The sequence below is a fragment of the Salvelinus fontinalis genome, chromosome 6 (assembly GCF_029448725.1).
Source record: "Salvelinus fontinalis isolate EN_2023a chromosome 6, ASM2944872v1, whole genome shotgun sequence".
NCBI classification, from domain to species: Eukaryota; Metazoa; Chordata; class Actinopteri; order Salmoniformes; family Salmonidae; genus Salvelinus; species Salvelinus fontinalis.
Genome location: NC_074670.1, coordinates 10,521,979 through 10,536,234, shown reverse-complemented (window position 1 = coordinate 10,536,234; position 14,256 = coordinate 10,521,979). Strand labels below are relative to the sequence as shown.

The window sequence follows — 14,256 nt, the reverse complement described above, 5'->3', positions numbered from 1 at the left end:
AGTATTCAATCAGCTTTCTTTCATAAGCCATTTTTTATTTAAATGACTCTGTAGTGGCAAATACATAGTCGTTCAGATTAAAACATTGTTTTTCAAAACACTTTTTGCAGAAAGTTGAAACCAAAAACTTTAGAGGAAGTAAGACGGTCTCCGATTTCGTCAAAGCTGGAGGCACTGACTACAGCCTCATCTTTGATAACTGCCATGATGCAGCTGGTCGGATGTGGGAGTGAAACAATATTTGATTGTTTTGATGAGGCTGCAGCAGTTACTATATTGTAGCTGCACTGGCCATTTCATATTGATGGATTGAGTTGAACAGAAATAAAGGCCAATGCATTGACAGACCGGAAATTCACACTCTTTTCATTCAGTGTCATTTGCATCTCAGGGGGAAAAAGTGTATGTTGTGGTGATGTATTTATCCCGTTGTCATGCCTGTCACATTTTATGCAAGGCAATAATTGCCCCCTTTGATAGAAAAAGTTTAGAATTGAACTCAAGGAGTGAGCATAAACTTACAGTAACATTTCTGTGACCAAGCCCATGCAGGGCAAAAACTAAACATTGCACACACTTGCGTATCTACGACCATCACACAACACCACGGGCCCAACTCGTACGTCAAGCAGCATCTCTGTGAATGGAGTGCCTTTGTTCCATCAAGATGAAAAGTGACAGGCTGCTGCGCACTGTTTTCCACACGGTTGGGCTCAATCAGGGCCCCTCTAAATCAAAGACATGCCAGTCAGTTACAAAGCCTTTCACAAATATCCTCGGCTGTCCCCAACTACTGTGGGAAATTCTAAACACGAATGTAAGAGACAATGTTTGCACGACCGATGCAGTCAAAAGAAGTGAGGGAGGGAGTGACTCTGATGAAAGTACAGAGCTCTCAGATCCTGTTTCAGAGCTGCTCTTCCTCTCGTTGTAAATTCCCTGGTTCTTCCTTTTTTTCTTTACAGCAGTTCAGCCCCTGTCTGGTTTGACCCTGCTGTCCCTTGTGTACAGCCTTGGGTATTCTTGCTTCATTGGTAGAACAGGTGCTTCCCAAGGTACTGTCCCCAAGATTCAAAACCAAACCGTCACTCTCCCAGTCTGGCACAAAAGGCTTTGTTTAATTTCTTTTGCCAGTTTCACAACCGCCATAGTACGTTAATGTGGTGTCGGTAGAATACCAGATCCTTCTATATCATCTGGTTTGGGGGATGGTGTTGACCATAGAGTTTTATAGCCTTTCTTCTGAGATCTCAGAAGTGGCGTCTGGGTGTCCATGTCCCTTAGAGCATCTTTGCTAGCTGAGCGAAAGTGTGTCTGTGTCCAGCCGTACACCACACAGTTCAGAAGGCCTTGAGAGGATGAGGTGAAGGCCTGGGATGAGGATGAGAAAGTAGAAATTAAGCCATGGACTGAGGTTGCACACGTCTTGGATGTAGGTTTCAGAGCAGCTGGCAGTTTTACCTGTAAGATGTAGAGAATGACGCCCACAACTCCCTCCACTGATTTGGGGTTGTACAGAATCATGGCTGCCAGGAAGACTGCTGAAATGAAAAGGTAAATAAGGCAATATATCAAAAAGGAGAATGTGATTTTCAGCTGCTAGAAATAATTTAGCAAGCCCGGGGGGGCCCTAGGATTCTGAGCTGGGTGAACAGTACTGTAGTTACCTGGGCCCCAACAGAAGAAGAAGACAGAGGGGTAGAGGAGCATGTGTCGGTCCAGAACACGAAGCGACGCCCACTGCCTGTCGCCTAGGAAACCACTAGAACTCACACAACGTCTGTAAACAGTGCGGGCTTTTCCCATGAGCACCTGGCGTAGACAAAAGACGTGTGAAGCCAAGATACGTTTGAGTAAAATAAAAATAAGATGGTAACCATGGGATAGGCTGACTCACCACAATGCCAACAAAGGTGAGGAGGAACACTGCCAGGAAGACAGCAATACTGTACATGTGTACCAGGCGGCAAGCTGAGTCCACCTCCATCTTGCTCAAGTCAGTGGACATGAAGAGTGCCTCCGTGTGCATTAGAAGGCACCTAATATGCAGGGAGAGGGACATTAGTCAAACCGTTATGCACCTCAAATCAACAAGAGATATGTATAAAAAAAACACATTTAAAGATGACAATTAAATCATATTAATTGGCCAAACATTTAGCACGGAAGGGCCTGATATGAATTCGGATTGCCTTACTAAAACCGCAAACCTTATTGACACACAATTATCTCTATCCCAAACGAAACTCTCTCCATGATAATGTTCCTACTTTGATGCATGCTACAGACCTACTTGTAAGGCTGGCTGAGGTTTGTGTAACAGTGGTCCATGTTTCCTGTTACAAACACTGGCAGCATCAGCAGCACGGGGAGGACACTGGGAGGAGAAACGGGGACAGGACATTTAGCATACTCCCTCTATTGGATGCATAATGACATCTACTGAACTTTAAATAGGTCAAGCATATACTAGGCCGTCATTGTAAATAAGAATTTGTTCTTAACTGACTTGCCTGGTTAAATGAAGGTTAAATAAATACATGTAAATGAAATACTCTTTCTGTGAAATAGTCCATGCTTACCATGACAGGACTGCAGCAATCTTGCTGAAGCTTCTCAGTTTGGTGGCGCACTTCAACAAAACAGAGGCCAGAATTTAACCAAACAGTTGAATATGGGGAAATACAGACAACCAAATGTGTCAGACATCAAAACGATAATTTGTCATGTAGCACCTACTTGGGCTGGGTATCCATGAAGGCTACTGTAGAATCTGTTATTTAGCCCAGAGTACAGGGTCCATACATAGTTCAATGTGTAGAAGAACGAGGTCATATACAGCATCTGTTAAAAGACAGGGGTTCTCCGTCAGTGGTCACCATGAATCAACCAACATTTACTTCTATTTTAGTAGTGAGAAGAGTGGTATGCCGTGTCAATGGAATGGTGTTCCCTTTCTGTGTATCCATGGAGATTAGATATCTAGGACCATCATTGGTTTTGTTGTAGGGTTATATATCATGTTCCCTTTTGGTACAGAATATTCCAGTGCACAAGTACAAGGGAAATGGGTCAGCCACATCCAGATTCCTTTGTCCCGATCTAACAGAATTGAAGAGGCGTCAAATTGGGCTAGATTTGCTGCTCTACTTCATTTGGGCCGGATCTAGATCGGCCTTGGTCATCTATTTCTCAGAGTGAAACATTAAGTCAATTCTTACTGTAAATGAATGGATTATATGTCTGTGTACATACCTGTTCAACGATGTGTAGGTTGTAGCAGGTCACATGGCTAGCACAGTCCTGGGTGAACAGTACTGCTCCTATCAGCCAGCTGACTGCCAGCAGCAAGTCTGTCACACTCAGTAAGAACAATGGCTGGATCTGCAGAGGAGGTAGTATTGGGCATTGTTTTGGAGTCTAAAGCAGTAATGGTATTGTAGATAGGTCAATAATATTGTTATTATTAACAAAAACAACAGATTGGATTTATATAGTGCCTTTCTACCAACTAAGGTAGGGTATAATATATGCTTAAATGCAGAAACAATATAAACCAACTGTAGAGGGGATCATCTGTCGGGTTTGTAACTAACCTCAGGTGTCCTTATAAGGTGTTGGAAAGTTGCATAAACAATTATGGAACCGGAACCGACAATGCTGCAAATAACAACAACAAAAACCCCATTGGGAAGAGCTCTTCATTTGACCTGTGTGATCACCACATTGTACAATTACAAAGAGGTTGTAAATGCTGCGCCCTGCATACCTTAGCACTGCCATAATCATCTGGATCCATCTGACTGCAAAGTACACCTTTACATGGGAAAGGTGTTGATTAGAAAGCAAAACAGTCACTATCCCTACCTGCAGAGGGCGAGGCTGATCCTATAACACTACTCTGGTCAATTGCGGAGAATAATCTCATCCACTTTCTACAGTGCGAGAGGGTGGTCCCACCCCCCAAAAGCCATGCTGCTGACGCATGTAGCTACATCGTTGCCACAACTAAGAAATACACATTGCTGTACACTGTACAGTAGTTTAAATACAGGACAATTACAAATGAATAATCACAATACTTAATACTTAACACACTACTTGTACATTACTTACAACAGTCCAGTCCTCAGGCGTTGTTGTGTTTTGCTCCGTGTTGTTTGAGACATCTTGCAAGACGAAATTTAACATTTTTCTTTATTCTAAGACTTAACTCAATTGTAGAATATATATATGTCGTTCCCAGAACATTCAGCCATAGTTTAAAACAACAGAGACTAGTTGTGATTTAGGCTGAGTAACCTAGACACGCAAGGATCCAAAACTGAAGTGGTTGTAGAGCAGTTTAACGCCACGTAGAATGCAGGGCGCGCTCACTCTCCATTTGACCTAACCGGTTAATGCTTCGTCACATGACCGCAACAAGTGTAGCCACTCATCATGGCTGGTTTCATAATCTTATCATTTCCATTAGGCAATAGCTCAAAGCCCTTGTTGTTTTCATTTCAAGTCACCACTTAACCCTGCAATAACCTTCGCCATGACAAAAATAAACGGCATCGATGTGAACAATATACACTGATTGTACAAAACACGAAGAACAGGTGCGCCTAGCGCAGCTACCACCATACCCCGTTCAAAGACACTCAATATTTTGTCCTGCCATTCACCCTCTGAATGACACACACACACAATCCATGTCTCCATTATCTCAAGGTTTAAAATCCTTCTTTAACCTGTCTCCTCCCCTTCATCTACACTGATTTGAAGTGGATTTAACAAGTGACATCAATAAGGGATCATAGCTTTCACCTGTATTCACCTGGTCAGACTGTAATTGAAAGAGCAGTCAGAGTGCAGTATAACTGCAGTTATACCACTGGTATGACAAAACATTTATTTTTACTGTTCTAATTCCATTGGTAACAAGTTTATAATAGCAATAAGGTACCTCAGGGGTTTGTGGTATATGGCCAATATACCATGGCTAAGAGCTGTGTCCAGGTTGTGCGTTAGAACAGCCCTTAGCCATGGTATATTGACCATATACCACACCCCCTCGTGCCTTTTGCTTAATTAGAGTGCAGTTATTCTGCGATTACTATGTCCAAAATACCACAGTTAACTGCAGTTACTACACTTTTACTGCAGTTTCAAAACTGCAATTTGTTTTTGTAAGGGAGGCTTTCATAATATTTAGTATGAAATAAAGGACAAACAGGGAGATTATTTACACATGTACCTTTTATATATCCTCCATCTGTGTTTTCAGATTAGTCTGTTCTGTAACATTTCCATTTGTTGGAATATGTATACACAGTTGGGGCGGCAGGTAGCCTAGTGAGGTCATTAAAGATCCCATGGCACTTATCGTAAGAGTAGGGGTGTTAACCCCGGTGTCCTGGCTAAATTCCCAATCTGGCCCTCAAACCATCATGGTCACCTAATAATCCCCAGTTTACAATTGGCTCATTCATCCCCCTCCTCTCCCCTGTAACTATTCCCCAGGTCGTTGCTGCAAATGAGAACGTGTTCTCAGTCAACTTACCTGGTAAAATAACGGTAAAAAAAAAAAAAAAAAAAAAAAAATAGTGTTTAGAGCGTGGGGCCAATAACCGAAAGGTTGCTAGATTTAATCCCCGAGCTGACAAGGTAAAAATCTGTCTAACTGCCCCTGAACAAGGCAGTTAACCCACTGTACCTAGGCCGTCATTGTAAATGAGAATTTGTTCTTAAAAGAATTTGTTCTTCACTGACTTGCCTAGTTAAATATTGGTTAAATTTATTTAAAAAAATTATATCCCCAGCTGGCTGCAGGTGGTAATAACACCTTAGATCCAAATCCTGTTTCCTGGTAAACATTTTATTTTTAAACCTGCAATACTCATTCATCATGCACGTTTATTAAAGCATAATAACAAATAAATATACAGTCGGAACAATTATTTAAATAAAATATGACTCCAAATAAAATCTGACATTTAGAATGAAAGTATCGGTATCAGGCTACTTGAAACTCCTGAACCATCAGTGGGCAGGTGTCATTATTAAATGTAAGTTCTAGACAAAGTTATTTGAGCCAATGCTGACTGGTTTGATTATTAAACATACACTCAGTTGACAGTTTGTTAGATACACCACCCCGTTCCCAAAAATGGTTAGCTTCTACAGACAGTGTGTCACGTGGCTGTGGCTTGCTATACACTGAGTGTCCAAAACATTAAGAATACCTGCTCTTTCCATGACATAGACATGCAACTCAATATTAGGAAGGTGTTCTTAATGTTTTGTACACAGTGTATGAAGCAGGCTTGAACTTTAAAATGGGCAAAACGAGTGACTTAAGCGACTTTGAGCATGGTATGTATGATCGTCGATTCCAGGCGCGCCGATTCCAGTGTCTCAGAAACGTCCGGCCTCCTGGGCTTATTATGCACGACAGTGTCTAGGATTTACCAAGAATGGTGCTACAAACAAAAAACATCCGATCAGCGGCAGTCCTATTGGCGAAAACAGATCGTTGTTGAGAGTTCGAAGGAGAATGGCAAGAATTGTGCAAGCTACAAACATGCAAATAACGGTGCAGTAAACTGGGAACTGAGTGTACAATACAATCAGATGGATATTGTTGTGAAATCATAGTAAATGTGATCCTCCTTAAAAATATCTGTTGGAGTTTTCGTTATGATTGATTCAACTATGCAATTGTTTTCATTTAACGAACATTACGGAAAATAACCGACATCATAAATAACTACATGACAAATAAAATGTAGACAAATATCGATGCCAAAACACCAAGGGACATATGATGTCTTCTCCCACCTGTGTAGAGAAGAATGGTGCCATTAGGTATGTAATATAACCATGTCTCATGTCAGTCTTGATAATTATCTTATACAAGAAGCATCATCAGTGGAGCACACATTAAGGTTGATATCTTCCTGTATTACAATTCATTCATAGACACTGTCATGCATTTTGATACTAAAATGCTTTCTAGGAGAAGCTCAGAGCCGTACCGTTCTGAACCAGCATGCCCTCAGTGACAGATAGGGAGCCATTGTTAGGGGCTGGATCTATCTGCAGCAGCTTGCACATTAGAGGGTAGATGTGGACACTGTCAAAGGGCTCGGACAGATAACTCTTCTTGAAATCTGGTCCAAAAGCACGGAAGATGGTCTTCATGTCCATTTCGTCCATGTGGAATCCATGATCTCCTTTGTTTACGTAGACGATCAACCGCTGTTGAAATTACATGCATATCATAATTGTTTTTATTTTTTAAATCTGTGATATTTTTACTTGACCATTTTGTACTTTATACATAGTATATGAAGTGTCATTAAAGTTAATACCAGTACCTACCGAGTTTAAGTTGAAACCTAGATCAGCAATGACAATAATAGGCTGCATTCTGTCATTCTTGGACAAATGAAAGTTCTCTGGCATATCTTCCTTCTTGTAGACTGTGAGGTTTGGGGCCTTCATGAGAGCATCATAAACCTGCTGTTCCTTTCCTTTCTTCGGTGTGATCATTCCAAACCCACCGTAGTCAAGGAGCTCAAAATAAACCAAGTTGAAGAAATTCAGGTATTTAGAGAGGATTATCTCATCTACAAGAGGTCTTTTTTTAACGGTGGTCATGCCATGGTCAGAGGTGATGATGATGTTCAAGTTGTCTGTCAAACCGTCTCGCTGGATGGCCTCCCTCAGGTATCCGATGGTGCGGTCAATCTGCTTTATTATGGTTTTCCTGTCAGGATGGTCTGGTCCTTTGGCATGGCCCACGTTGTCAGGCTCTCCATAGTACAGAGTCACAAAGTCAAAATCTTCTTTGGTGAACCAGCTCAAAACAGTGTCAATATTCTGATGCCACTCTGTTTCGTTATCATCTTGTTGACCTGTTTCCTCAACCACCACCCGGTTTACACTTTGACCACTGTAGTTGGCTCCTCCTCCTGGAAAGAAAAAGGAACCTGTCTTCAGGCCCTGAAAGAGAAAAGGTATGTATGCTTGTTACGTCCGTCGTTAAATGAAGACCAAGGTGCAGCGTGGTTGGCGTACATTTTCTTTCATATAAATGTTCCACCAAAAAAACAATAAACAACTCAACGAACGTAAAGCTAGGAGTGCAACACCTGCAACACAAAAAGACAAGATCCCACAACTGAAGGTGGGAAAAAGGGCTGCCTAACTATGATCCCCAATCAGAGACAGCTGCCTCTGATTGGGAACCATACTCGGCCAACAAAGAAATATAAACATAGATTTCCCACCCTAGTCACACCCTGACCTACCAAATAGAGAATTAAAAGGATCTCTAAGGTCAGGACGTGACAATGCTTGTATGTATGCTTCTAATTACAGGGTGTAGTAGGGGTCTTAACTTTCATCAGAGCTACTTCATTCACGTAAAAATAATCAAGTCAAATCAAACTTTATTTGTCACATGCGCCGAATACAACAAGTGTAGACTTTACCGTGAAATGCTTACTTTCAAGCTCTTAACCAACAGTGTAGTTCAAGAAGAGTTTAAGAAAATATTTACCAAATAAACTAATGTAAAAAATTCTATAAATTATACAATAACATAACAATAACAAGCGTATATACAGGAGGTACCAGTACCGAGTCAGTGTGCAGGGGTACAGGTTAGTTGAGGTAATTTGTACATGTAGGTAGGGGTGAAGTGACTATGCATAGATAATAAACAGTGAGTAGCAGCAGTGTACAAAACAAAGGGGGGGGTCATTGTAATAGTCTGACAGTGGTTTCTGTAGCTGTCAGTAGGAGGACTGTAAGCTAAATCTGCATATTAGACAAATAACACTTGTGATATTTAATGTCCAGGATCAAATCATGACCAGTTCCTCACCTGGTTCTGTGCTGTAATCCACAACGGTAAGGCTCCATTGTCCCACCACTCAGACCTCTTCAAGGTAGCTTTATGGCCGACTTTCTGATGAGTTGTGGAATTAAACATCATATTGTGAACAACTCCATGATCCTCTATCCATCTCCCTGTGAGAGATGAGAAGAAAATAGAATGATATGTAAATATTTTCTAATGCCAGCAACCTTCCAGTTTGAATTGTCTTTTCATCATGACATTATGATAAACAGTATCCAAAACCTCAGTGATGTGTCTTATCAAGGATATCGAAGCTGGCATTTACAACTTTAATTGCTGTACTATACTTATTTTTGATCACTGTCATATAAGAGAACATTTAGAAATTGTCTGTAGATTTGTGGGGTTTTCCTGCATTAACAAATGAAAACATGAGGTGATTTCCATTTCTCAGGAATAACTCTCGGGTCAGATTAAAGTGAGGTCAGTTGCCCAGAGATAAATTAAGCAGCACGTTTGAAGAGATTTGTATTTAAATAAAACAAGCTGCTCAAATGCACGCAACAAGTCAATAGCATTTTGTGACTCTTCTGCCTTACCAGTTATGGTGGTAAAATGAGATGGGGACGTCATGGTGATAGCCGGAGGGGTGATGTACTTTGCCTTCACTCCATCTTCCACTAACTTGTCCATGTGAGGGGTGTCTACGTCTTGATCATAATCCCATCGGAAACCATCAAAGGAGATCACTAGCAACTTGTTGTGTGTCCCCTTGTTCAATGGTTTGCACTCTACACTGAGAAAAACTGCCATTCCCAAATACAAATACAACCACATCTTGATGTCTTGGCTTGTCTGCACTAACTAATCCTGTTGAGCCTAATGGATGTCGTTTATAGTCATCATTGTGGTCAGGAAGATAACATGTGTTCTGAGTGTTATCTTCAAAGGACAAACCTTGAATGTGCCTTGCTTTAATAGACAGGAGGGGTGTTATCAATTGTTATCTGAAGATAGATTTCACCTAAGATGCCTAGAAATGAGTCTATGGACCCAAGAGTGTCGTTAACCCAAGACTAAGATCTGTCTACTCAGCTACTCAGCATATAGGTAGAGTTCTCTTTAGTTGTGGGTGAAGTAATGGGTCAGGTAGGACCCTGTAATGATGCTCTAAACAGCATGCCAGAGCCCTGAGGTTAAACAAGGTATTTGACAGCCTCTACTTCTATGCCTTGTACCTGAGTAGACAGATCTTATTTTTTATTTAACCTTTGCTGTCCAAAATACTCCACATAACAGCTTCTGTCCAAGGCAATCCACCGTATCAATAAAACAATAAAACATGACCCTGAAAATGGCGTGTAAATATTAACTTTACTAAAATCAATCTACTAAAATGTCATTGTACATGATAGTAATCTTATCTAGGTGACCTCGGACAGTGTCCCAACCCACTAGGGGTTGCAGCAGGTGACTTTGCTGATAGCTGCTGTATTGAGGAAAAGTTTTACTTTCTATGACTGTGATACTGTATGTGGCTCTCTCACCTAGCTATCTTAAAATGAATCAATTAACTGTAGTCGCTCTGGAGCCATAGGAGGACGGCTCATTGTAACGGCTGGAATGGAGTTCATGGAACGGTATCAAACAGATCAAACATATGGAAACCACATGTTTGACACCGTTCCATTCATTTCTTTCCAGCCATTACAATGAGACGTCCTCCTATAACTCCTGATTATTTGAAGTTTAATGAGCTTTTATAACTGTAACTGATCAGAAAGCAGTCCATCTGCTATGACACATTTCTACCCCCCTCCCCCCAATAATGTTGATATAATATCAATAAATACTCACATTTACCCTTTCATTGTTATTGATCATTCAATAATGTCATGGAAATAGCCTACCAATGATGTCATAGCAATGTACACTAAACAAAAATACACTGCTCAAAAAAATAAAGGGAACACTTAAACAACACAATGTAACTCCAAGTCAATCACACTTCTGTGAAATCAAACTGTCCACTTAGGAAGCAACACTGATTGACAATAAATTTCACATGGTGTTGTGCAAATGGAATAGACAAAAGGTGGAAATTATAGGCAATTAGCAAGACACCCCCCAAAAAGGAGTGATTCTGCAGGTGGTGACCAAAGACCACTTCTCAGTTCCTATGCTTCCTGGCTGATGTTTTGGTCACTTTTGAATGCTGGCGGTGCTCTCACTCTAGTGGTAGCATGAGACGGAGTCTACAACCCACACAAGTGGCTCAGGTAGTGCAGTTCATCCAGGATGGCACATCAATGCGAGCTGTGGCAAAAAGGTTTGCTGTGTCTGTCAGCGTAGTGTCCAGAGCATGGAGGTGTCTTGGTGTCTGGGCAGCAGAGGGCCACACCACCATCCTTGACACAACCACTGGACGACCTGACGGCCCATCTACACATTCTGGCTCTGGAAGAAGATGATGATGAGGATGGTGCTGGAGGTGGGAGCAAGGCCAAGCCAGAGGACGATCTGGGTTGGACTTTAGTCTCAGTGCGGACTCGGCACAAGAGCAAGGACAGATTCAACCGAGCTAGGAATCCAGAATTCTCCCGGAAGCAGGGGCGGATCGGCTGGGAATAGAGAGGGACCATTATATAACTGTTTAGTTATAGAGACTTTCTGCTCAACTCTTTAATCTTTCTATTGTTCTTATGTGTATCTATTATGACTTAATTGACATTGTTTTTAGCATGAACTACAATAGAAGTTATGATAAGTTTGACTTAGTTTTATTTGTGTTTTTTTTCTTTGCTGTCTGCTGTAAAGAGTATTTTGGTCTTTGAAAATAGCTCTATAAATCCCATGTATTGTTACTGTTACATTACTGCTGCTCTGGAAATATTTGATCATCAAAATGAAAAATAACATTTAAACCAGCTGTTCTTGAGAATGATTGTATTACGGCTCTCGTTTGTAGAAGGAAGAGTGGACTAAGGCGCAGCGTGGTAGGAGTACATCGTATTTTTATTGATGACACCAAAATAAAATAACGGCAAAAAAAGGAACACGAACAGTTCTGTCAGGCACAGACACTAAACAGAAAACAGAAAAGATCCCACAAAACCCAAAAGGAAAATGACAAATTATATATGATCCCCAATCAGAGACAACGATAGACAGCTGCCTCTGATTGGGATCCACACTCGGCCAAAAACAAAGAAATAGAAAACATAGACTTTCCCACCCGAGTAACACCCTGACCTAACCAAACATAGAGAATAATAAGGATCTCTAAGGTCAGGGCGTGACAGATTGGGTATACACACTAAAGTCTATCTGCTTTGGCAGTATATTTTATATGAAATTCTTAAACTGAACAAATCTTAGATAGTAATTTTTACATCTCTGAGCAAAAATGCGTTACTTCATTGCCGCTGAAAACGTATGACACCTAAAATAATTATAAAACATGTACAGTACCATTTAAAAGTTTGGACAAACCTACTCATACAATGTTTTTTTTAAATTTTGTTTATAAATTTTCTACATTGTAGAATAGTGAAGACATCAAAACTGTAAAATAACACATATGGAATCATGTAGTAACCAAAAAAAGTTTTAAACAAATCAAAATATAATTTATATTTTAGATTCTTCAAAGTAGCCACCATTTGCCTTGAAGACAGCTGCACACTCTGGAGAAAAGACTGACTGCATCACTTCTTGTTTTTATAAGAAACATTAATGTTTTGGAAATTCCAAATTGTTTGCATAATCAACTTACACACAGCACTGACACACACACACTTACCCCACCAGACATGCCACCAGCAACACTTAATGGCACAACGCCTCTCCCCATGTGACCTACTTGTTGTGTGTATGTACTGACATGTGTAATGCGCACACACACACTGTTAATGTTTTTAAATGTTTGTAAACTGTAAAGTATTTTGTCTGTAATGTATTTTTCGTTATGTGTCAGACCCCTGTAAGATTAGCTGTCGACATTGACGGGGCAGCAGGTAGCCTAGTGGTTAGAGTGTTGGGCCAGTTACCGAAAGATTGCTGGATTGAATCCCCGAGCTGACAAGGTAAAAACGTATCGTTCTGCCCCTGAACGAGGCAGTTAACCCACTGTTTAATGGTAGGGTGTCATTGTAAATAAGAATTTGTTCTCAACTGACTTGCCTAGTTAAATAAAGGTTACTTTTTTTTTAAATACAAAAAATGTCTTCTGTACTTGTGGTGGCCTTAACTTCATGTTGGTTTGCAATTATAAAATTGACAAAGTTCCAGTGAAATTCTCTGCTTTTCATCGGCATGTTTTCTTGTCGACGTCCTTAATTTATAAGCATAATTTTTCTCCACACATATATTATATTGGGGCATATTGTATAAAAATACTTTTTTGTTTTTAGAATATTGGTTTCCGAAATAATATCCTATTTGTGAGCCAACTTGTAAATGCAGAGTTTTTAAAAACTTAATTATAAGGAATTCTTATCACTTTACAAGATCCCTGTAACACCTAAAGATTTTGCAATTGTTTTAGATGCCATTCCCTCAGGTGTTGCTTTATTATTCAGGAAAGTGTCAAGACCTGACCTTCAGAACCTACCTTCCGTTGACCCTGTTGACTCATCAGTAGGAAATAGTTTTATTTTAGTCCATTCAACAACAATAGAGCTATAAGAGCCTTGTTTCAACAGGATGTTGTATCTATACCTTTTACCTTATTGGAATGCTTTTATTGATAATGTCTGTTGGAAAAAAGTTTGGACGTTACCACACACGTACCTACTTATTAACAAAATTATGAAAGTTTAATTTAAAATTATTCATAACTATTATCCTGCCAACCACTATATGAAGAAGTTAAAAAAGAACATAAATTAAAATTGTACCTTTTGTAATGACCACCCACAAACAGTGTTGCATCTTTTTTTACATTGTATTCATGTAAGGAATCTGTGGCAAGACATCAGTAGATTAATCATTTAACACATTTATGAAGATTTTACACTATTATTGAGAGATGTGCTGCTTGGATTATTTACTTATGATACAAATAAATTTAAATAATTTTATGTAATTAATTTCATTTTTCTTTTGGCCAAATTTCCTATTCAGAAATGTAAATTTAAAAAACAAAACACCACATTTTATTACCTTGCAAAAAGAAATTGAACTATATTTTAAGACAATGAAATACTCTGCCAACAAAAAAGCTGTTAAAATTATAAATGTGTGTATGTCCTTGTGTAATGTGATATTGTACACCCTAGCCCCGCCCCTAGCCCCGCCCCTAGCCCCGCCCCCAGCCCAAATGTCCTTTGTATATTCTTTATATGTACTTGTCTTCCCCATCGACTTTTTGTATTGATTTGTTGTTAATATATATATATCGA

General features: G+C 39.9%; 2 protein-coding genes across 3 annotated transcripts; both read right to left on the bottom strand.

The window, feature by feature from the left end:
* Positions 1-4: 4 nt before the first annotated feature.
* On the bottom strand, positions 5-4,400 carry tmem116 (transmembrane protein 116). 2 transcript variants are annotated; one of them, XM_055924844.1, is made up of 11 exons: positions 4,117-4,400; positions 3,770-3,816; positions 3,597-3,660; positions 3,256-3,384; positions 2,740-2,844; positions 2,583-2,632; positions 2,294-2,377; positions 1,898-2,039; positions 1,668-1,812; positions 1,462-1,538; positions 5-1,371 (listed from the first exon to the last, which is right to left on the bottom strand). In XM_055924844.1, exons 1-11 carry the CDS (start codon positions 4,189-4,191, stop codon positions 1,156-1,158), a joined length of 1,134 nt encoding a protein of 377 aa, XP_055780819.1. In that variant the 5' UTR covers positions 4,192-4,400; the 3' UTR covers positions 5-1,155. The 2 variants fall into 2 exon arrangements, with proteins under 2 accessions (XP_055780819.1, XP_055780818.1); XM_055924843.1 differs by having other exon boundaries at positions 1,462-1,541; positions 4,117-4,398.
* Positions 4,401-5,883: 1,483 nt separating this feature from the next.
* Positions 5,884-9,717, bottom strand: zgc:153896 (uncharacterized protein LOC569930 homolog). Its single transcript, XM_055924397.1, has 5 exons — positions 9,454-9,717; positions 8,879-9,024; positions 7,369-7,992; positions 7,023-7,245; positions 5,884-6,825 (listed from the first exon to the last, which is right to left on the bottom strand). Exons 1-5 carry the CDS (start codon positions 9,689-9,691, stop codon positions 6,755-6,757), a joined length of 1,302 nt encoding a protein of 433 aa, XP_055780372.1. The 5' UTR covers positions 9,692-9,717; the 3' UTR covers positions 5,884-6,754.
* Between the last annotated feature and the right edge of the window lie 4,539 nt (positions 9,718-14,256).